The following is a 24,054-nucleotide window of genomic DNA, read 5'->3' on the forward strand; positions in this document are numbered from 1 at the left end:
TGTATAATGTTCTCTTGTTTTCATATAGGTTTGCCTGTTATAATAACATCTAGTTCTACACCTCTGTTTTGCTTTGCTTGAAAGCATGTGCATGAATTCCAGAAATTAAATCAAGTATCTTTCATTTATAGCTAAATTATGCAGAAATGAGGCTTAGTCAGTTGGAAAACTGTCACTGTGAGAAGACTTGTCAAGTAAATGGAGTGATATACCGAGACAAAGACTCATGGGTAGAAGATGATCACTGCAGGAATTGCACGTGCAAAGTAAGAAATCTCTAACATACATAAGGGTCAAGGCAATGCATTACATCTCACTATTGGTTCTTGGGTATGTCTTTTTGAGTCCAAGGAGGTAAGGCAGGATAGAATTGTTTTTATAAATTTAAATAAATATAATGCTAACTCTGAGAGCTACCTTATTTGCATATAGCAGTACGTTGGAATTGGGTAGGGATAAGAGCACTCTCTTGCCTTCTTGTATCTCAGATTAGTTCATTGCATTTTAATATTTTTGGTGTACAGTTTAGAATTCTATCACAGTTGTACATGAGAAGGATGCATTATCTTAATTTTATGCATAGCTGTTTACTTGCATCTTGCATGACAACAACATGTAGATTACATTTAGGTTATTTATAATTTTGAGCACCAAAGAAACAAATGTTGAATTAGTATGTAAATCTTTAATAATTGAAATTATTTATTAACTATCAGATACAAAATTTTGTTTGCCTAAGAAAATAAGAAAATGTTTGCTAAAATTTTGAAGAAGTTTGACAAGACTTGTGGAAGATGTTATTTATGTGCTTGTAAAAATGGGCAGCTGGTTTCTCTTATCCAATCTATTTTGTTGCTATTGGCAGGTGGGATAAAGGAAATAATTTATATGAGAAGGTCACAAGGGTGTCTGTCCGATAAAATTGTATTTGTTGCATGGTGGCATAATTCAGATAATGAATTTTCATACAGTAATTGCACATTATCCAAAAATAAGTTACTGTGTATATATACACGTGTAGATACTGGTTTACATTTAATTTTTTTGACTTTGAATAGAATGGAGTAGTGGAGTGCCGACGGGTAGCCTGCCCACCATTGAACTGCTCTCCCAATAGCCTTCCAGTCCATGTAGTAGGCCAGTGCTGCAAAGTGTGCAAGTGTAAGTATATATATTTCATATGCTGTCTTTCTTCTTCCTCATACTGATTTCTACTGAAACAGTTGACTTTTTTCAAAGTTTGTTTGTGTTTGATACAGAAAACATTCATGAAAAATATATTGTGTTTTCCAGTGACCAAGACAGTGTCAGCAGGTGGACAACTTAGATAGTAAATTTTGTTACTGTAGGTGAATTGGTACAAAGCTCTAGCACAATGGAATTAAATAGTGAGAAAGAAAAGCCAGATCATTTTGTTTTGCACACATTAAAAAAAAAAAACATAAAAAAATGTTATGGGTAATTACATTTCAGAATCTCACAGAATTGTTTTAATAAATTTACGTAAATATAATGCTAACTCTGAGAGCTACCTTATTAGCACATATCAATATGTGGGAATTAGGTAGGGATAAGAGCACTCTCTTGCCTTGTATATCAGATTAGTTTATTTGGGGTATGCATTTTAATATTTTTGGTATACAGTTTAGAATTGTATCACAGTTGTACATGAGAAGGAAGCATTATATGAAATTCACTTAGGCCGTTGGTCCCTCCAGCCCAATGTTTTGTTTTATTTGTTTAAGTATATATACCTCACTTTTCTCCCAAAGGGAGAAAGCAAATTACATCAGAATACGTAAGTAAATTAGTGTTCAGGAAGCAAAACAAACAAGTACATCTCAGGCTGATCCTGGGCTCACTGACTGGCTTGTCCAAAGACATGGGTTGTGAGCCACTGGCTATGAGACAGAAAACTAGAGTACAAGTGCTCAAATCTGTGGCCAAACTGTAATTTTATAAGGTACCTGGAACAGGAAGGGCAAAAACAATCATCAGTAAAGATGACCATCCTCTCCTTATTCCTTCCCTCCCTTCCTGCTCTGTTCCAACTGACAGCAGTTCTCAAAATTTGTATTTGTTGACAATTTAATTTTATGAATATATGAAGCTGCCTTAATTCGAAGTCATTCACTAATCCATATAGCCTTGTGTTGTTAATTCAGTCTGTCATGATGAGCTCTCTTACTGTCTTCCCAGCCTTGCTGCTTCAGATCCTTGGTAGTGGGAGCCTGGTGTTCAAAACCAGTGTGTCGTCCTTAGGTTATTCTGATGGGTTCTCAGACACTGTAGCAATCTAGATAGGAATCAATACTACATCTTACAAAATAACATGGAAGGCCTTTTTCTAATTTTTTCTTCAAGGTATCACAGATTTCCTACATGGAATCTCATTGTGGTACACAAACAGCACAAACAGCAATACGAACTTTAAAAAGCCACAAACAGCCCAATCAGCTGTTTGTGAACAAGCTGTTCATGAGGCCCCATTCTAAATGAATAGGTGGTCGTTGCAAGCCTCGTTCGTTGCTGTTCGTCAAGCCAGACAATCTGGCACCTGCAATCAATTCCCTTGGCAACTGGAGGCAGGGACTGCCTGAACTCTGTCTGAACTCCTGCTGTTGCTCTGGAAACCCCAATGTAAGCCCAATTTAGCTTGATAGGCAGATCTTCCTTTCAAGTGTGGAGCTCCAAATTTGTTACAAGGAAGCAAAGAGCAGGGGGGAGCAGGGCTGCCAGCTCTGGTTTTGCAGACAGTGAGGGAAAGACAGTTGCTGTTGGCATTTTGAGAAAGAGACAGGGAGAGTGCATTGGAGCTTGAATTTTCTTTGTGTGTGGTAGGATAGAGATCTACCTCTTCAAGTTCCAGGGCTGCTGCCAGGCTCTGGGCCAAGCTGTTATTTATCACTGATACTTTTCCTGCTGCCTGCTCAGGTAAGGTTTCTGGGTGCAGTAGGGATCTACCCCTTCAGGTTCCAGGGCTGCTGCCAGGCTCTGGGGCCAAGCTATTATTTATTATTGGTATATTTCCTGCTGCCTGCCCAGGTAGGGATTCTGGGAGTGGTGCGGTAGGGATCTTGATGGCTGGAGGAGAGCCTGCTGGCCCCCACAAACAACAAACATGTTCGTGAACAGGTCATGTTGTCAATGTTTGTTGTTCATTGTTTGTGGATGGCAACGAACAACGAACACCACGTTCGGGTTTTTTTCTGTTCATGCCCATGTCTACTCAAGAGTACCACATGGTATCCTTTTTGTTAAGGAAACAGATAGCAAAGCGTTCCTCATGGCCATTACCATGAACAAAGAGCTCTGAAAATAAACATTTGGGGGCAAATTAAAACTTCAAGGTTTTCCATAAAGATAGAGTGGAACTTGGTACCTCCTTTGTCTGAAAAGTTGGTTCCTAATTCCATAGGTCCCAAAAGCCGTTTCTATGCTTCTTCTGCCCAAATCTAGTCCAAGAAGAATGCAAAGGGGTGAAACAAAACTGCTCTCTAAAGAGTGCTAAAAGTTTATTTAGAAAGGGTTTGGTCACATAGGAAGGGCATCATCGGCCCATATGAAACAGAAGGCATCTAACAGCGCAATCCGATGATGAGTTACTCCAGTCTAAGGCCATTGAAGTCAGATGTAATTGCCTAGGATTACACTGTAAATCCATTTTAGAATTATGGTTATAGGTACAGATTACAGAGTTCTACCAGGTATTTTATTTATTAGATTAGATTTTTAGTCTGCCCTCCCTGCCAGGTGGGCTCAGGGCAGAGTACAACATTTCAATTTACATAAATACAGTTAAAAACAGATAAAACAGGTACATCACATTTCTGCACCTGGAACAGTGGCTTATTACCTTGGGAAAGGGGAAACAGCTTCACAAATGGCTCTTTGGGACAGGAGATTTGCAAGATGGCCACCAAAGTCTTCATGTATACCTTCAGACACTATAATGTGGATTTTTTCACCTTGGAAAGCATTACTTTTTAGCTGGAGAGACCTATAGGAAGTATTACTGTTGTAAAGGTGAATAGAGTGGAATGTACCTTTGGAATATTGTTGATAGATTCTGTGTATTGCTGGAGACCATAATTTTAACATCTCTTTTCCTATCCCAGTGTATTTCTATTAGTATGTTCTCACCATCTATGGTTAACTGTTAATGTTTTTGCTGGTAAAATGCAGTATTATCAGTTAGAAAAGTAATGGAAAGATAATATATAAATCTGCAAGAAGGAAGATGCTTCTCACTAGGAAGTAATTTAAGCTTGAATCTGTCTCTTATTTCTTGAGAGATGGACTTTTGGTGGTGAAAAACACCCTTTTACCACATTGAAAGCTCTGACCTGGATAGCCCTGGATAGCCTGATCTTGTCAGATCTCAGAAGCTAAGCAAAGTTGGACTTGGTTAGTAATTGGATGGGAGACCGCTAAGGAAGACCAGGATCACTATGCAGAGGCAGGCAATGGCAAACCACCTCTGTTAGTCTCTTGCCATGAAAACTTCAGCAGGAGTTGCCATAAACCAACTATGACTTGATGACACTTTCCATCTACCACCACATTGCAGAATGAAAATACACATAGATATAATATTGGGCATGTGAATTTTGTACTTGGATGACTAAGTACAACTAGAAAAGTATAATGAGAAACAACTTTAAAACTTCGTGTTGAAAAGCCAAATTTCTGACTGAACTGTAGTTTCAGTTTTGTAATCTACAAACATCCTGCCTCTCAGCAACCTGTTAAGTGTGTAGAACTGAATAAGTTTTTGTGATTGCTTTTCAGTTTCTGAGATAGTCAGTTCATTTCAGAAAAACTCCAAACACTGGCCAATTACAGACATCACTTTCTTTAATGTCTTAACCGTGTGTGGGGCTCATCCTCCCTGCTCTTCTTGAACCCATGCAATTTTGATGCTTTAATTCCTTTTGAACTTCAACTGTGTTATATTTTTAACTAGGACTATTTTAACTAGTTTTCTCATCCTTCCTAATACGCTGGTAAAAAGATAATTATGCATCAAAGCAGATACAGTGATTGCCATTGTTGGCTTTGGTAAGTGAAGGGAGGGAGAATTTATGGGGGAATCTGGAGGAGCAAAGAGGAAGCAGTTTGTAAACCTGTAGCAACCCCAATGTCTTAATCATTGTTAAAATCAGGAAATGTTACATTCATATGAAACCACTGGATTTGAATAGCCACCCATAAAGCCTCTGTTTTGTTTCATATCCTCTGATGATAATATGAACAATAAAAATTTCTTTTTGATTGGCACCAGGCGCATTTTGTAGGATATTTCAGAGTTGAAACATCTGTCAGAAGAACATGATGTATAAAAGTTGATTGAAATGGATTGCAAATGTCAGTTCATTGGCAGAATGATGTACTTGGGTCACATCTTTTTGGGTACATAGTACCAGTCACTAAAACTGTTCTCGGTGATAATATTGTATAGAATGATTTCTCTGCAGTTTGCCCATTTAGTCATGGAAAGTATCATCAACTATAATTTTCTTCCCCATGAGCTTATTGAACAGCTTGATTATCCTCTTTTTTTCTATTGGGTTAAAGCAACAATAATTTCTTACATTTAGAATAAATGGGCACAATTTTGAAAAGAGATGTTTTTGCTCTGTCTTTTTGCTCTGTCAGCTCAGGTTAACCTTTATAATCTAGAATGTGGTTTTCAGGTCAAAATTGACTTTGAACAAAATGTGTGGTATACAGATTCCCAGATTCCCAAAGTAAGGGACAAGTTGCCTGGTCTGCCACAGATGGAAAAAAGAGCACCTGAGAACCGCTGTGACCTGTGTCTCCATTTTCATTCTCCATTGAGTCGGGTCAGCCGTCCATCATCAGATATAACTGGGTGTCATCTACATATTGATGACACCCAAGTCCGAAACTTTGCACCAACTGGGCAAGGGGGCGCATATAGATGTTAAACAATAATGGGGAAAGTATTTCTCCCTGTGGGATCCCGCAAACCAAAGGGTGATGAGATGACAATTTCTCCCCAAGCACCACCCTCTGTCCCTGACCATGGAGAAAAATAATAAATAATAGTAAATAATAACTTGGCCCCAGAGCCTGGCAGCAGCCCTGGAACCTGAAGGGATAGATCCAAATCCCACCACACACAAAGAAAATTCAAGTTTGTTGTTTGTTGCCATCCATGAACAGGGACTCATGAACAACCACGAACATGATCCTGTTCACGAACATGTTCGTGGTTAGATGTTTGTGGGGGCCAGCAGGCTCTCCTCCAGCCATCATCCAAGTTTGGTCAAGATCCCTGCACCAGTCCCAGAAACCTGATCTGAGCAGGCAGCAGGAAAGGTACCAATAGTAAATAATAGCTTTGCCCTAGAGCCTGGCAGCAGCCCTGGAACCTGAAGGGATAGATCCAAATCCCACCACACACAAAGAAAATTCAAGCTCCAATGCACTCTCCCGGTCTCTCTATCAAAATGCCAACAGCAGCTGTCTCTCCCTCTCCACTTTCTGCAAAGACTAGCCAGAGCTGGGAGCCCCCCCCCCCCCGCTTCCCCATGGTCTTTGTTCTCTTGTAACAAATTCGGATCTCCACACTTGGAAGGAAGACCTGCCTATCAAGCTAAATTGGGCATAGATTGGGGTTTCCAGGGCAACAGCAGGAGTTCAGACAGAGTTCAGACAATCCCTGCCTATGTTGCCAAGGGAATTGATTGCAGGTGCCAGACTGTCTGGTTTGACGAACAGCAACGAACAGCAATGGACAAGGTTTGCAACTGCCACCTGTTTGTTTAGAATGGGGCCTCACGAACAGCTTGTTCTGGAATAGCAGATTGGGCTGTTTGCCGCTTTTTTTTGTTCATATTGCTGTTCGTGCCCATCTCTAGTCGGCATTACCACCACATATTCAGAAAATCTGCATCATTGTGCTTATAATACCAACAACTACTAGAGCATGTATTATACATTTTTGACAGTTTTAAGGTGTAAAATTCCATTAGTGGATCATCTTAAAAACACTCTCTAAATTAAGAACACATTTAAAATGAGGATCCTTGAGAGAAAATATAGCACCAAATTTATTTAGGAATCATATAACCAAAGGCATTATTCCATTTACCCTGGAAATGAGTAGAAGCCTTATTCATTAATTATTCCATATATTTTAGATACTAAACTTTAACCCCTAGAATGAATAAAAGTTCACATTTTGATAACTCCTCAGTGCTAGCGCATCCTATAATAGTATTAACTGAAAAACTTCTTAACTGAAGATATTCAAAGATATTCAATCTTACCACTGCTATTTCAGCATAGACTGTTTGAACTGTTAAAGTCCAGCGATCCCATTCATATTGTATGATGCAGTTTTGTCATGTTGATAAGGCCAGAGCCACAGCTACATTTCTGTTTTCTCCTTATTCTTTTTAATAGCCCTCTTTGATCAGTCTGCCTGCCAAACAGCCTGTGCTATATGAGATACTCAAAGTATCTGGCATGTTTTTATTATATACAAGAATGGACTTATAAATTGAAACATTCCAAAGTTTACTAACATTTGAAACATTTAAAACAGATATTTCCAAAACCAAAGTGGTACAAAACAGTAAAATAATACAAGTAGTCATATTCTGACTAGTAAAAAACTATGAGGTCTGGCACTTTGTTATTGAGACAACTTGGTTAACCAGCATGTGTCATGGCTAGCAATATCTAGGGGATAGAAGGCACATCCATGCTCTTAGCAGTTGCTGTGGGGAGGAGGAAAAAGACCACTACTGATTCATTGTCTCAGTTGGTGCTGAAGCTCCTGGCAAAGAAAATTGATAGGCTGGGCCTGTTGCAGGCACTGCAGTTTGTGATAAGGGTGACTGCAAATGCAGCTGTGACAGAGCATAGCAGGACCAGCTAGGCAGCAGCCAAGATAACCTGCAATTGTAGCTTATTGGGCAAGACAGACTCTGCCAGCACTTGTGTCTAAAGGAAAGCCCCTACCCGCCCCCCACTGCTGACCTGTTCCCTCACTCATGATGAAGCTCCTGACAAGGAGGAGGAAGGAGATGCACCATGGCTTGTAGTGAGGGTTGCTCTACATAATGCCGTGGAGCATGATAGAAGCAGCAAGGCAGCAGTCTAGTCAGCCTGAGGCAAGCTATGAGCATGGCTTGCCGCCAGGCATGCTGGGCAAGGTACTCCACCATCCACCAACAAATTCAGTCTAATGGGGGAAAAGGGAGAGAAGGAGGACCTAGGGGTTTCCCTCAACCCTCTCTGCTTTCTGTTCAGTACCACACACTGTGGCTAGCAATACATTTATTAACAAGCAAAGGACAGAAAACTGTTTTGAGTTTTGCCTGAACGATTATCATATTGCTGTACATTTTAAAAGCTCTTTTTTTCTTGTATTCTTATTATGGTTCTATGAGCAGAGAATCTGAAGGACTCAATAAGTTCTGACATTTAACCACATTCTCAAGAGTCCATCTCTAATTATATGACTCCTTTCTTGTGTTGTAATAGTTTTGGTTGATTTCATTCATAAGTAATTATGTAAACTTTCATTTAAGTATGCTGATTGAAGTTTTACTATTCTTTCACTGCAATCCTATGCAGAATTACTCTAGTCTAAACCCATTCAAGTCAATAGGCTTAGACTGGAGTAGCTCAATTGGATTGCACTGTTAGTCTTGGATTTTTAATCCAATCCACAATCCAAACCAGACTTCCCTCTTGATAATATAATTTTATATTTGGAACTGCTAACCCTCCTCTCTTTTTCTCATTTTGGGAGTGTTTTAAAACATTCTTGGTTTCTTGCCATTCCAAATAAATTTATTTACCCGTCTCTGCCAGTCTGTTAGTATTCTTTCTTCTGTATATACGGTAGCATTGGAATAAAAGCATTAATTTTGGCAGTACATTCATTTTGATTGCTGGAATTCTCCCAAGCCATGACATTTTTAATTTTTTTGTGTCTCAATAGATCTGCTTGTATCAGTTTGCAGATCTTCTGATAGTTGGTTGTTGTGGATTTTCCGGGCTGTATAGCCGTGGTTTTGGTGTTGTAGTCTACAATGCCAAGACCACGGCTATACAGCCCGGAAAATCCACAACAACCATCGCTCTCCGGCCATGAAAGCCTTCGACAATACTTCTGATAGTTGTTTTTAAAAAGATTATAATTTTGTCCAGTCACATTTATCCCCAGATATTTAATACAATTGGTGGCTATTGTGTATTCTATACATTATATAATTTCTTCTTCATGTTGCATTAAAAAGTTTGTTATAATAACAACAACAACAACAACAACATTCGATTTATATACCACCCTTCAGGACAACTTAACGCCCACTCGGAGCAGTTTACAAAGTATGCTGTTATTATCCCCACAACAAAACACCCTGTGAGGTGGGTGGGGCTGAGAGAGCTCCAGAGAACTGTGACTAGCTGAAGGTCACCCAGCTGGCTTCAAGTGAAGGAGTAGGGAGTCAGCCCCGGTTCTCCAGATTAGAGTCCCGCGTTCTTAACCACTACACCAAACTGGCTCTCAGTTATCATTTTTGTATTCTTCCTGTTGATTTTATATCCTGAAAAGGATCCAAATTCTTCAATATATTCCATTACATACTGTAATGATTTTTGTGGATCCAAGACTGTTAGAACCACGTTGTCTGCATAACTGTTCATTTTAAATTCTATGTCATCTACTTTTATTTCTTTGATCCTTGTATCTTGTCTAATCTTTATACCTAAAGTCACTATCATTAATATGAATAATAGAGGTGATAGAGGACAGCCCTGGCATGTTCCTTTTTCTATTGAAATTGCTTCTTTTAGTTTTCCATTTATTAAAATCTTATCTTTGCTTGTTGGGCATGGAGTCCTTTGGAGGGAATATGAAAGCCATTACTGAACTCATCCCACAGGAAGAAGGTGCCCCCCATTGGAATAGCAGTCCAGCTAGAGGCAGAGAGCATCCTTGTGAACTGAGGTGAGCGCTAATCTAGCCCCACAAAAGGGGGGCTATTTTCCTGCCACAGTTGACTGGGTGCCACTGCCAACAGACCCTCCTTCCTTCTGTTTGCCAGTGGAGGAGGTCCAGACATCCTGAAAGGGCTGCTGGCCTCCAGGGGACTGAGCATGTGGGCTGATGGCAACATCCTTGATTGTACTCTCAATATACCCCCCTGAGCTCACTCCCACCTAGAGCTCCATATGGTGGTATTTAGTGGGTCACTCCTGTACATGTGGGGGCCCACCAGCCAGAGCCATAGCTTCTGGCTGATGAGGTCTCAGTGGGATGTTGTGTTATGAGAACCTGCTTACAGAATGCCTTGTCATAGTCCATGACTCCACTGTCTCCCGCGAAGGCCCTAGCCCATAGAACATTAGCCAGATGGTTGGACAAGTCAGCGTAGGCTGCCTCTATCAGCGTAGTCTGCCTTTACCACTCCCATACCGTTTGTCTCCATCCAGTTGGCAAAGGTGTGCTCTGCCTCCTCCCCTTTGTCTTCCTTTTTGTCCTTCTTAGAGGGAGGCAAACATTTCCCTTCCTCAGCTTCTGGATGTAAAAGGGGAAAACACTTTGTGGGAAAGATGAACCCTGAGGAGCAGGGGGTCATCATCAACTCTACACACAGAGAGGGCCGATGGATTCTCTCCCTTTCCTTTGTCTGCCCAGACACTACTTTCCTGGCGGCCGTCACCCTGGTACCCACCACTGAAGGGCCTAGGCCAGGAGGACTAAGTCATGGGCTGCTTTCCACCAATAGTCATCAGCAAGGTCTCCTTCTTCCCCCTCTGTAGAGGGCTCACCAGATGATTCAGCACTATCTGACTTATTTATTTATTTATTACATTACATTTCTAGACCGCCCTCCCCGTCAGATGGGCTCAGTGCGGTGTAACAACCAACAATTTACAACATACAATTTAAAACAATAAAACATCATGAATAAACAATTAAAATATTTAAAACATTTTTCTGTATACAATAAAATTTCTCAGTGGCGGATATAAATATTAAAATTCAGTATTTTAAATGCAGGGCCTGGGTCTTACAAAATGCCCTGCATCAGACTTTGTGAGCTCCTGCATGGGTGGTGGACCGTCTTCAATGGTATGGTTGACAAGAGGACAGCCTAGCCAAATGCCTGGCAGAACATCTCCATCTTGCAGGCCCGGCGGAAAGATAACAAATCCTGCCGGGCCCTAGTCTCCTCAAATAGAGAATTCCACCAGGTCGGAGCCAGGGCTGAAAAGGCCCTGGCTCTGGTAGAGGCCAGACGGACCTCCCTGGGGCCAGGGACCATCAGCAGATGCTTATTAGCTGATCAAAGCGACCTCAGGGGAACATATGGGGAGAGGCGGTCCCGAAGGTGTGCTGGGCCCAGTCCGCGTAGGGCTTTATAGGTCAACACCAAAACCTTGAAACGGACCTGGTACTCAACTAGTAACCAGTACAGCTGTCGGAGGATAGGTGTTATATGTGCCATGGTTGGGACTCTGGCAATCACTTGTGCAGCTGCATTCTGAACCAGCTGCATTTCTAGATCAAGCCCAAGGGAAGCCCCGCGTAGAGTGAGTTATAGTAGTCTAATCTGGAGGTGACCATTGCCCGGATCACTGTCATAAGGTCATGGGTCGATAAGTAAGGGACAAGTTGCCGAGCCTGTCTAAGATAGAAGAATGAGGATCGAACAACCACTGTGACCTGTGCCTCCATAGATAGGGAAGCATCCTGGACCACCCCCAGGCTCCTGACTCGACACCGGCATAAGCGGCACTCCATTGAGAGCTGGGAGCCAGAGTCCCACACCCATGGACCCTATACCCACATGCAGGACCTCCATCTTCATGGGATTCAATTTCAGCCGATTCAGTTTCAACCATCCAGTCACAGCTTCGAAGGCACGTTCCAGGACATCTGGGGCAGAGTTGGGCCGTCTGTCCATCATCAAATACAATTGGGTGTCATCTGCATAATGATGGCACCCAAGTCCGAAACTCCGTACCAGCTGGGCAAGGGGGCACATGTATACGCTAAATAGCAAGGGGGAGTATTGCCCCTTGAGGTACACTGCACACCAATGGGTGGTGGGATGACACCATCTCCCCCAAAGCCACCCTCTGTCCCCAACCATGGAGAAAAGAGACAAACCACTGCAAGGCCGTCCCTCGTATCCCCACATAGGCAAGGTGGTGGATCAGCAGGTCATGGTCAACCATATCAATTGCTGCTAATAGATCTAACAATATCAGCAGCGCTGACCCACCTTGATCCAGCTGTCTATGGAAATCATCCATCAGATCAACTAGTAACGCTTCCGTTCCATGTCCTGGACGGAAGCCAGACTGGAAGGGATCAAGGGATGAGGAATCATTCAGGAAGACCTGCAGCTGCTCTACCACTGCCCGCTCAATCACCTTACCCAGGAACAGGAAGTTCGAAACTGGGCGGTAATTGACTGGGTCAGCAGGTCCAAAGATGGTTTTTTCAAGAGAAGCCTAACCACAGCTTCTGTCAACGCTTCCAGAAAGATCCCAGAGCTCAGAGACATGTTGACAATGGCCTCCAGGGCATCCTGTAGCCCATCTACGCTGGCCTTCACCAGCCATGAAGGGCACAGGTCCAAGGAGCATGTGGTAGGCCTAACTGCTTGCAGGATCCTGTCAATCTTGTCCCCAGAGAGTGGACTGAAAAGGTCTAATATTATTACTGAAGGCGGCCAAGGGGCCTCCAGTTCGCACACTGTATCAACTGTGGCTGGGAGATCACGACGGAGAGACAAGATTTTATCAGCAAAAAAGCTCCCAAAAGCCTCACACGTAATATCCGAATTTGAATTTTGACGGTCCCCTCCTCTTCACCGGCCATCTCTTCAACTGCTGCTGGATGGGGACCATTGTCTTTGGAGGCCCTCAGACTACTGTGCCCCCCAGGCAGACCTACTAGCCACTTGGAGAGGGGACTCAACAGGCCCAAGGACCATGGCCTTCATCACTGCCCCATATCCAGAGTCACCCAGCTGCCTGACCTTCTCAGAGAGCAGCTCCTGGGCTCTGGAAGGCCCTGTAAAGTACATTCCCCCCCCCTTGCCACAGCAAGCTTTCCCTGCACCACCTTGGCAGCCAATGCAATCCTCCCCCCCCCCTTACCCCTGGCTGAAGCTCTAGATGTTGTGCTGGTCCGAGTGCCTTTCTCATTGCAGGGAGAGTCCTGGCCTTACTAGTCCCTTTGCATTGCCTCTTGGCCCCTGCTGCCTGAAGAACTGGTTCCACTTGCTCTCTTGGGAGGCATGCTCCTGCTCCCAGTTGCGAGGCAATGGAAGCCTGCTGTTTAGCCCCAATGATTCCATAAAGGGAGAAAAGAGAGGGAGTGGGCACACTTGCTGTCGTTTACTCCCAGCCACACAAATATGTGTGGTTTGCCCATGATGAACTCCTGCTGGGCCTGCCCGCTGCCCCCCCAACCCTTGGGATCGCTCTCCACCACTACTTTCCCCACCGATGTGGAGTAGAGCAGCAAGCTTCCCCCCCAAGCAAGGGCAGCACCACCTTGGTATTGCCTATGCTGCCCCGAAGCCATGCTCTGAAACCTCTGCTTCCGCCATGTTGCCACACTGCCACTGCTTCTGCTGCCACCGCTCCCTGCTACTGCTAGCACACAGTAGTGGCCACTTCCACTTGCTCTAGTTGAGACACTGCTCTCAAGTGCACATGATGCTGAGACAGCTCCCCCTTTTAAGCCTACCTGGAGGACCTGAGAGAATTCCGTGCCTCTCAAGTTCACTGCCCAAGATCTGTCCCTGAGGCCTGGCCAGCCTCCCTCTCATTGGCTGGCTGGTCAGTTTGAACTGAATGGCCCCATGCAAATATGCAGTGGTTTCTGAAAGCCACTCAAGCCCAACACCTTGAGGATGCCTGCTGCCCTGTGCCCTGTGGCCCACAAACTGGGTTGCTAGTAAGTCTGCAGCCAAGGATTTGTAAAATCTAAATACATAAATCTCACAGTTAAGATGAATCTAATGAACTAACTTGGAGAATTCATTCTTCTGGCTTTTATTCATTTGCAGCATGGGTCTTTTAATTAGTACTGCATCCAGTGAAGTCTGAATTTTCAAACCATTATATTTTCTTGTTTTAGCCAGGCATATAGCTGATCTTACATCCATCCCCTTGCTATGAGTGGTACCTGCTATCAGTAACCAGTAACCTCAAGAATAACGAAAGGCCTGTCATTGTGAAGATAAATTTGTGGTCTGGTCACATTGCATTTATATATTTTTGCCTCAGGTACCATTGTTATTCCATCAAAACAGAGATCTGTATTTCCTCAGAAAGCAAAATCTCATCTCTCCCTTTTGTTGTTGGCATAAACTATAAATATGCTGACAGGAAGGCTGAACCACCAGCAGAAGTATAAGAAGTAGTAATATTTGTGTGTGCGTAGTTCTTTATACATGAACAAATGTGGTGTATATGAAAATTCTTGTGTGTCGGGCGGGGGGGAAGAAATAATTGTAAACAGAATTCCATTTGTTCCGTATCAATGTTCTCAAAATCTCATACCTAAACAGTAATACAGGTGGCTCACACATTTAGAAAGTTTTTAAATACATTTCTGCTGTCTCAAGATCGGTCTGATATATGTCACAAGACTTCAGTTTGGATGAGAAATATATTCTAAAGCCATAAAGTTGTAATTAGAATTTAGCACAGTTTTATGTATTTATTTAATATGGCATACAGTTGAGGCTAAGCTTGGCCCCTACCGCCAAATAGAGGTGAATGCCCTCCCTACTTGAGGCATCCACCATCAAACTGCTTTAACCTACCACACAGGTAATTTTAATATGGTGGAGTAGGTGGCAGACTGATTGATCAACTAACTACTCCTGCGCTGCTTTTTTGTACCTTTTAAAATGTTTATATTGCACTATTTTATATAGTTGTTTTAAAGTTGTAAAATGTAAGTTTGTTGTGTGCTGTTTTGCAGAGTGTAATCCACCCTGAGCCTCCTAGTTGGGGGTGGGGGGTGGGGGCAGAATAGAAATCTAAAGAAAATAAATAAAATTGAAACCATACCTTTCTCTCCAATGGTGACTCAAAGTAGCTCACATTGTTTCCTTGTCTGAATTATTCTATTTCCAAAGGCAACAAATCAGACAAAGAGGTTGATCCAAATACTAGAAAGCTAAATTTAACACTATAGATTCCCTTTAATCTTTCACCTTTTTTATTTTTCTTTTTGAATCCCTTTGTCTCTGTGAGGTACTCTACAGTTACACAGGGCCAAAGTTTGTCACCTTTTGCTTCTACACATTGAAATTGGGTTTAAAGCGATCTCTTTATCATTGCTGAACATCAACAAGCCTAATTATTCAGTGCTTTGAATACTCCCTGCAAGCATACTTAATATACATGTACAGTGGCTGATCTACAGAATGTCATTGCCACGAACTAATTCTGTTAATATCTGCTGTGCTTTTACTGTTCCTTCAGGTCACTAAGTAGCCTGGTTTGTCATTGTGAATGGTGAAATGCTTCAAGATAATAGTTTTTGTAATGAATTTACTATTACAGTCAAAATAAATTAGAGCAATTAACACTGACTGCTAGTGAAAACAAAATGACTAAAACATATTTACCACAGTGTATTTATATATACTGAAGCAATGTTGTTTTTATAGAACTGTATAATTTATATTCACTTTTGACTAACTACTCAGTTTTGTTTTTTTTTACTTTCTAGCCAAATGCATCTATGGAGGGAAGGTGTTGGCAGAAGGTCAGCGGATTTTAATGAAGACCTGCATAGAATGCCATGTACGTTTTTTAACCTTCTAAATGTCCACTGCTTCGCTTTTAAATGATTCTGGAATATCCATAAGTGACAGTACTAAGGTGCAGCATCTTGCTTTAGGTGTTGTGGCATTTGTCATCCTCACAAGGTGACCCAGATTCACTGGAAGCAATCTACATGCCTTAGGTAGTACAATAAAAGTGGAATTTGATTTAGGAAGTAAATTTTTTTCTTCCTTCTCTGAATTACATGACTGGAGAGAAGAGGCATTTTAGAAGTAGTTATAAAATATGTTCGATTTTAATCACTCATTTGTATCCTGCCCTTTCTCCAAGGTGCGCAAAGTGGACTTTATGAATTTCTAGGTAATCACTCATTTAGATACTCACCAGACTCCCATCTGCTTTACTTCAGAAACAGAATTATACCTGGCACTATTAGGCCAATGATTTTCAAATTGTGTTTCAGAAATTGTTTGGTTTCTGGGTAGCTTAAAGAGGGGTTTCTTAATGAGAAGGTCAATAAAGATGGACAAATGGCATGAAACACAATTTGTCCAGTTCTTTCTCTGCAAGGAGCAGCTGAAAGGGAGTTTTGGGTGTATACGCTCAGTTCTTATTGAACAACTGTGATGCCCTCCATAGGATATGAAAGTGGGCCATGTTCTATATGCAGTCTTCTCTGCAACAAAAAGAATCCAATGCATGGAAATGCCACACTGGAAAAAGATATCTGAAAAAAGAATACCTGGGAAGCACTGCCTTAGTCCATTTTCTGCACCATCACTTTATCTCATGAGAGTGCTTTACTTATATAAATTAATCACTGTGGTGGATTCTGCCTAAGGAGACTTCCTCTTATTTAAATTACTATGTGGAAATGAATAAACATTTTGCCTGGAGGCAATAGCTACTTTCAGATACTTGTTTGTAACACACATGAATACAGCTTGTTGATATGCTTATGCACTACCCTTGCTCTCCGCCACCCTTGTAGATGGAGCACAGTTAAAGGCTTTGTGGTTTGAGTAGTTTGAATCAAACTCTGATTCCCTATCATTTCCAGATGGAGGCACAGCAACAAATTGTGTTGATGCCTATCACTGATAAATCTGTTTGTTATGACATTTAAATTGGACCAGATGGTGGACAGTTTAGAACTGTCCACCATCCTTGCCATGGAGTGGCTTAATCATGATATCATGTTGATTGTACCAGTGTTTTGCTGTGCAAAAACAGTCAGAGCGAAGCATGCAATCATGCTCAGACCATGTCCTTGCTAAGTACAAGGTCTTTCTGTATACACATTCTTCTGTCATAATGCTAGGAGACTGTAAATGCTAAAATATGCTCTATTCTGCTCAAATTCTGCAACACTTCATGGGGTAGGAAGTTCTATGGGCAAAAAACCCCTATATTTGAAGACTTGTAAAATAACTATGACAAGTGGGGGACCTGTGAGACTTAGGGGAGCAGAATCTTATTTCCTCCTCCCCCTGTTGTGCCTTCAGCCTACCACTCTGCCTAGCCACACCCCCATTTCCTCCTTATCACTCTGTGGGGTAGTGACAGTAGGGTAGTGGTAGCAGGGAATGGGGGCGGTGGTGAAAATTCCCACTCTTCGTCCTTCCTCTTCCCACCTGTAGCACCACTACCTTCTCCTGTCTGGATCATAGAGTAGCCACAGCTTCCCCTCCTCCTCTTCACTTGGGTGTGGGGACTCAACAGAAGTATAATGCCTATACAAGTGCAAACAATGTTTGGGGGGATTTACCCCTTCAATTTTATAACTTTCAGGATTTTTCTGCAAACCTGGAAGTTCCTTATAAATATGTGGAAATATCCATTTTCTCTCTATATGGCCCCAGTCCATGGATTTAAGTATTCCAAGATGGGACTATGTTGACTATTAAATGTATTGACAAGTGGGCGGATCCTCTCCACTACTGTTTCCTCTTTCACTTCCCTGAAAGCCCTCATTGCCTCACATTTTTCCTACTTCCTTTTTCTTTCCCACCCACCAGCCAACCTACCTTTATTTGTCCCCCACTTCAGCTTTCCCTCTTTCCTTCCACTTGATAGCCTCTTCCTGGGAAAACTATGGCCAAGTTGTGCAGTGCCAGCGACCAAAATGGGCCCAGTTGCAAGTTACCAGCCACTGTGCCCAGTTGTGTGATAGGAAACCCACAAGTACTCGAGGGGGGATACCTCACTTTCTCCTGTATCTCCTCCCTATACTATTTCTCTTTCCCTCCTGGCAATTCTCATATCCTCAACATTCTCTGCTTCCTTTTTTCCTCCCCACCCACCCACCAACTTACCTTTTATCTGCCCATCATCAGCTATACTTATTAATTTACTTCAGTTATACCCTGCCTTTCTCAATAGTGGAGACCCCAAAAACCTTACATCATTTTCCTTTTCTCCATTTTATCCTCATAAGTACGACCCTGTCAGGTAGATTAGGCTCAGATTATGTGACTGGCCCAAATTCACCCAGTGACCTTTCACGGTAGAATATGAATTTGAATCTGGGTCTCCCAGATCCTAATATGAAACTGTAACCACTACACCAACTGGTTTTCATTGGGTGGCTGCTGTTGGATGGTAGTGAGCACTGGGCCTGGGTGAGACAAGAAGGTTGCTTGGTAGCAGTTCACCTGGTTGTTGCTGCCAGGCCTTGCCCCTTTGAGTCCTCATTCAATGGTCAAAACAGCCCTGCAGAAGGCCATGCCTTCTCCCTCTGCCTTTTAGTGACAGAAATTAAGACTTGGTGTTTTGCAGTTCTATTGTAGTTGCCTAGCAATGACTGCTGAGGTCATTCATTTCTTAAAAATTATATACACTTCTTCTATAATTTTAACTCCTTAAGTTTTTATGTATGTATGTATGTATGTATGTATGTATGTATGTATGTATGTATGTATGTATGTATGTATGTATGTATGTATGTCAGATTTTTCAGCAAACCTGGGGCTTGTTTCACGTTTGTAGAAAGATTTCTCTTGCCTGTCTGTGGACCCCATCTCTAAATTTAAGTATCTACAGATGGGGTCTCATTGAGAGTAAAATATATTGATGTTGAAGGTTAGGGTTCAATTATACTTCTAGTATTCACTGTGTGTCTCCACACTACCCCAGTTGTTGCCAGTTTTTCCTACTCCTGCAAAGTGTGCCCAAGTGAACATGATTTTCATTTACCCACAAATTATTTATTTTGAATTTTTATACCACCTCCCCTTTCAATGAGGCCTGAAGCTATTTTCTATCTTCTTTGACCAGGAGAAGCCCAAGTACTTTTGCCCTCCCTCTCATTAGTTGTTCTGTATCTAAGTATGAATTGAATTTCTGCTTAGGTGAATAATAGTTGGGTAAATAGTTTGGGTGAAAAAAGTGGATCTCCACTGGAAATCACATCAGTCCATTCCCAATTTCCAAACAAAGTTTTCAAATGAGGTCCAGGGTTTCATAACATGCAGTGGAAGAAAACAAGTTTGTTCCACCTTAGAATTATAACTGAAAAGTCTTCCTAATTGGTTTTGAATAGAGTGGTAATTGTAGAACATTTTACAAAATTGCTCAAAAGATAGAATGAGCAAAGAATGTGCATTTTGCATTTTGATTGATACATTGTGTGGTGATTCTATTTTAAAAGCTACCACACTTTATATAGTAGGTCTAATTAGTTAAGATCTGTTCTGATAATCTTTTTTTTTTGCTTTATTAGAGTTGTAATTTCTAATGAAAGGGAGACTCTCATCTGATGTGTGTGATTTAATCCAGATCTTTGACATTTACATGTACGCTGTTGTAGTCCAGAGACTCACACATGCACAGTGCTTTCTCCTGATATTTTGGGAAAAATAAGTCCCTTGCTTGTGTATAAGACTCCTCTGCTGAGGGAGAATTTACAAAAAACTGTAGATAATGGGCCCACTAGACACCCAGATTTTTCCCAAAGTTTTTTTCAAGTAGTGTGGAATAAGAACACACTGTACTTGTCCCAAGGATATCTGATAGTAACTAGACTTGATTTATTGTCTGATCCTCAATTCAATGCTGAATAATATCTTAGACTATGTGGAACATGTCTGCTGCTCTTGGACATCATAATTCTATCAGCTATGCTTGTATTTCCCTTAGTTCCTATAAGTGGCACAACTGCCCTGTAGAAATGAGCTTATGCTCAATATGGGAGCTCAGAGCAGTGTTCAAATCTGCAGCCCAATTCCACAGCAACACGTTTTAGTGAATAAAAGGCTTCTACAATAGTTACTGAAGAACAAAATAATATTTGCAACAGAAGATCAACCTATTTATAACATATTTATACTGTGGAGTTCCCCATTATGTGTAGACATGGGCATGAATGGGGGAAAAAATCAACACACTGTTCATTGTTCGTTGCTGATGACAAACATGAACAGACGAACACTAACAAGGAACATGTTAAGGAACATGTTCGGTGTTCGTTGTTTGTGGGAGCCAGAATGGCTCCCATTGGACTTAGAGAGCTCATATTCACAGGGAGTGTTCAGCAGGCTCTCCTCCAGCCATCACCCAAGTTTGGTCAAGATTGTCATACGGATCTTGGAGTTATATATTCCCAAATCCGATGCCCCCAGGAAACTCCCATTCGACGCAATTGGAGCCACCAGTTAACTTCGGCCCCGTGTACAAGTGGTGGACTCGAAGGCGGGCCACCTCCCTTCTAGGGGGTGGGGGGTTGGGCCACTCACCGGCGGCACCCTCCCCCATGTGCCCAGCCACCAGGCCTTCCAGAGACTACTTTCCACCAAGGCATTAATGTGGTCATGTTGGCGGCTGCCAGGCCTGGTGGGCTGGGGGAGGCGGAGGCGGGCTGCCTCCCCTCTAGGGGGTGAGGTGTTTGGCTGAGTGCCAGTGGCACCCACCCCGCATGTGCCTGCCAGCCAGGCCTCCCAGAGGCTACATTCCGCCAAGGTATAATGGTGGATAATGTCGGTGGCCGTTGGGTCTGGCAGGCTAGGGGAGGTGGTGGCAGGCTGCCTCCTATCTAGGAGGCAGGGTGTGTGTCCACTCACTGGCGGCACCCTTCATGTACCCATCCACCAGGCCTCCCAGTGGCTACTTTCCACCAAGGTATAAGGGTGGGTAATGTTGGCGGTGGCTGGACCTAGCGGGCTGGGGAAGATGGTGGTGGGCCACCTCCCTTCTAGGGGGCCGGGTGTGTTGCCACTCACTGGCGGCACCCCCATGTGCCTACCCACCAGGTCTCCCAGAGGCTACTTTCTGCCAAGGTTGAAAGAGGGACCATTAGGGAACTTGTCATGGAGTTGAGGACAAAGGCTTCCTGGCCGCATTGCGCTGCAGAACTGAGAAGCACGCAACAATTGCAAGCCATGAGCCGAGAAACCCACTGATCTTGTCAGCGGTGGCAGCGAACATCACCTACCTTCCTGCCTTCACGGAAAGGATGTGACTGGTTGCCATGGGTCCCTTTCCCCCCTGCCCAGAGGGGACAACTATTGCTGTGGACAGGGGCCACAGTACTGCACAATTGCATGTGCAAAAGCAGCTGAGCTGTTCTCTGCGCCCGGAAGCTGCCGCAACTGACATCACCCACCTTCCTGCCTTCATGGAAAGGATGGGATGGACAGGAGAAGCTGTTGGGAGGGGTCTGAGTGGTTCCAGAGAGGGAGAGGTGAAAAGAGGGACCAGGAGCTTGACAGGGCGAGGAGGACCAAGGGTTAACAGCCGCATTGCAGAGAAGGACTGGGAAGGAAGACCCCAACATCCACCTTGAAGGATTATGCAGACTACTCCGGGACAGGGTTGTCCGCCTCTCCTGTGTCTTAGTGGAGGCTGTCGCCAGCATCACTCACCTTCCTGCCTTCATGGAAAAGATGGGATGGGCAGGACAGGAGAGGTCTTTGGGAAGGGTTGTATTGGTTCCATCCAGAGGGGGAGAGGTTGAAAGAGGGAATGTTCAGGACCTTGTCAGGGACAGGAGGACAAAGGGTTGTTTCAGCCGCATTGCGGAGTGGGACCGGGAAGACCCAAAGGCGGTGGCAGCGCTGTGGTAGTCCCTCATGTCCAAAGGTGGCGGCAACTGACATCACCCACCTTCTTGCCTTTCTGGAAAGAACGGGATGGGCAGGACAGGAGAGGTCATTGGGAAGGGTCGTATTGGTTCCATCCAGAGGGGGCGAGGTTGAAAGAGGGACTGTCTGGGAACTTGTCAGGGAGAGGATGCGATGGGCAGGACAAGTTGTGGGGAAGGGTTGTATTGGTGCCATCCAGAGAGGGAGAGGTTGAAAGAGGGAGTGGAATCTTGTCTGGGTGATGAGGACAAAGGGTTACCAGCTGTGGAAGCAGCCCTGAGAACTGAAGGGGGCTAGAGCCCACAGCAGAGGAGTTTGGCCTAGAACCACAGTAGACTTGGGGTGGCTCAGAGCCCAGGCCCACAGAGGGATACCCAAGTAGGTTTAGGTTGACCTTGATGAAGCCAACCACACAGCCCACCGACGAGGCCCAGAGATCAAGTGGGGCAGTTTGGGTGGGTCTCTACTGGCATGGCTCTCTTCCCCCCTCCTCCCTCCTCCTGCTCCTCCACCTCCTCCTCCACCTCCTCCTTCTCTGCTACCTGCTCCTCACCCCTGCCCGGTTCCCTCTGTCCTGCCTTCTCTTTCTGGAAATGGAGTAATGCTGTGCGGAGCTCCTTTTCCCAGCGCTGCATCTGACCCACCCACATGGTGGTGCTGCCCCTGATCTGGGGGTCACAGAGGGAGGCCATTTGGTATGACACCTCATGGCACAGAGGATGCAAGTGTTTGGCTACACATGCCTGTATCCTCACAAACACCTGGACCCTGGGGAGCAGCTCTTTCTCGTGCTTGAGCTCCTTGGCCAGGAACTGGTTGATCCTGTGGATCAGGGGGATGACCTGACCCAGGCTGGCTTCGTATGGGCACAAGAGCTCGGTGGCCTCCTTAAAGTGTTTCAGCATCTGGGATATCTGGGCAAGGACTCTCTATGCCATGGAGCTCGGTGTAGCCCGGTGTCAACCATGGTGCCTTTTTCCGGAGGCCAGTTCTTGGTCTGGGGTGGCAGAGGTCCTCTGATTGCAACCAGTGGGTGGTGATGGCAAGGTAGCCATGATGGCAGCTGCTGCAGACATCGGTCATGAAGTGTACTGTACAGCCTTTGGCAGCTGACAGCTCCTAGAGCTCATGTCTCGCACAGACTGGTAGAGGGCGGGCAGGACTCAATGTCCAACGATGCACTGTGACAGCATGGAGAACCATGGGGCAAAGTGCTGAAGCAGCCTTTGGAAGCCCACGCCCTCCACAACGGATAGGGAGAATCCTTGCAGGGCAGTCGTCTCTGTCACGACATGAATGCCCACCTCCTGAGCCCTTGACCTCACCCTTTTCAACGGCACTATCCCCGACCTCAATGGAACAACCTCCCCAAAGGCAGCCTGCCCGACTGTTCTGCTCCCACCAGCAGCACTGTTGGGGCAAGTCTTCTTGCTTGGGATGGATTTCAGTGACCCTCCCACTGATCCCGGCTCAGAGGAGCTGGTAGCCCTCTGCCTCTCCCTGCCGGATGTTTTGCTTGTGGAGGACGGGGACCACAGGCTCAAGTGGCACGTCTTCAGGTGCCTAATCAGGACCATGGATGACAGGTGCTTCAAGTCATTGCCCCTGCATACCAGGCCATCACAGACACAGCGCTGTACCAAACAGGGGTCATCTGAAAGGTCCCAAAAGTGCCTCCATACAGAGACTTTGCACCGTGTCCCACTACCTGTTCCAGGGGAAGGAGGAGAAAGGGTTACTGGCTGCGCCATGGAGCTGGCAATGGAAGATGGAGTGAGGGGTGGACTGCAGGCAGGGACAGCACCGGGAGTTTGGGATAGAGACGGGATGGATGTTTCATCGAACCCCAACCATTCCTCCATGGATCCCTCGCCCTCCTCCTTCTCAAACAGTTTAAAGAGTTCCTCTTCCCCCAGCAGCAAGAGCTTTTCACCCTCCTCCACAGCCCCCACAGGTGATTTTTGGGGAGCGGGAGTCTCTGCTGCCCCGGAGCTTTGTCCAGTACTGCTTCCTGCAGGGCAACCAGAACAATCTTTGTGCTTTGCCCCACGACCACTCTTGGCCCCTACACAAAGCCTCATTGTGCCAGCAAACAAGAATTAAGGAGGAAAGAAAAGGAGAAAAGACTGTGAGCCCTCAGCTGAGGCACCAACTGAGCTTGGCC

The 24,054-nt window shown here is 44.2% G+C and overlaps 1 protein-coding gene across 1 annotated transcript in view; it reads left to right on the forward strand.

Moving 5' to 3' along the window:
• NELL1 (neural EGFL like 1) overlaps positions 1-24,054 on the forward strand; it is a 910,256-nt gene that overhangs the window by 246,306 nt on the left and 639,896 nt on the right. The window contains exons 8-10 of the mRNA XM_054969963.1: positions 132-266; positions 1,059-1,161; positions 15,758-15,831. Coding sequence (XP_054825938.1) covers positions 132-266; positions 1,059-1,161; positions 15,758-15,831 — 312 coding nt within the window. The remainder of the gene's footprint in view (positions 1-131; positions 267-1,058; positions 1,162-15,757; positions 15,832-24,054) is intronic.

The sequence above is a fragment of the Eublepharis macularius genome, chromosome 2 (genome assembly GCF_028583425.1).
Source record: "Eublepharis macularius isolate TG4126 chromosome 2, MPM_Emac_v1.0, whole genome shotgun sequence".
Lineage (NCBI taxonomy): Eukaryota > Metazoa > Chordata > Lepidosauria > Squamata > Eublepharidae > Eublepharis > Eublepharis macularius.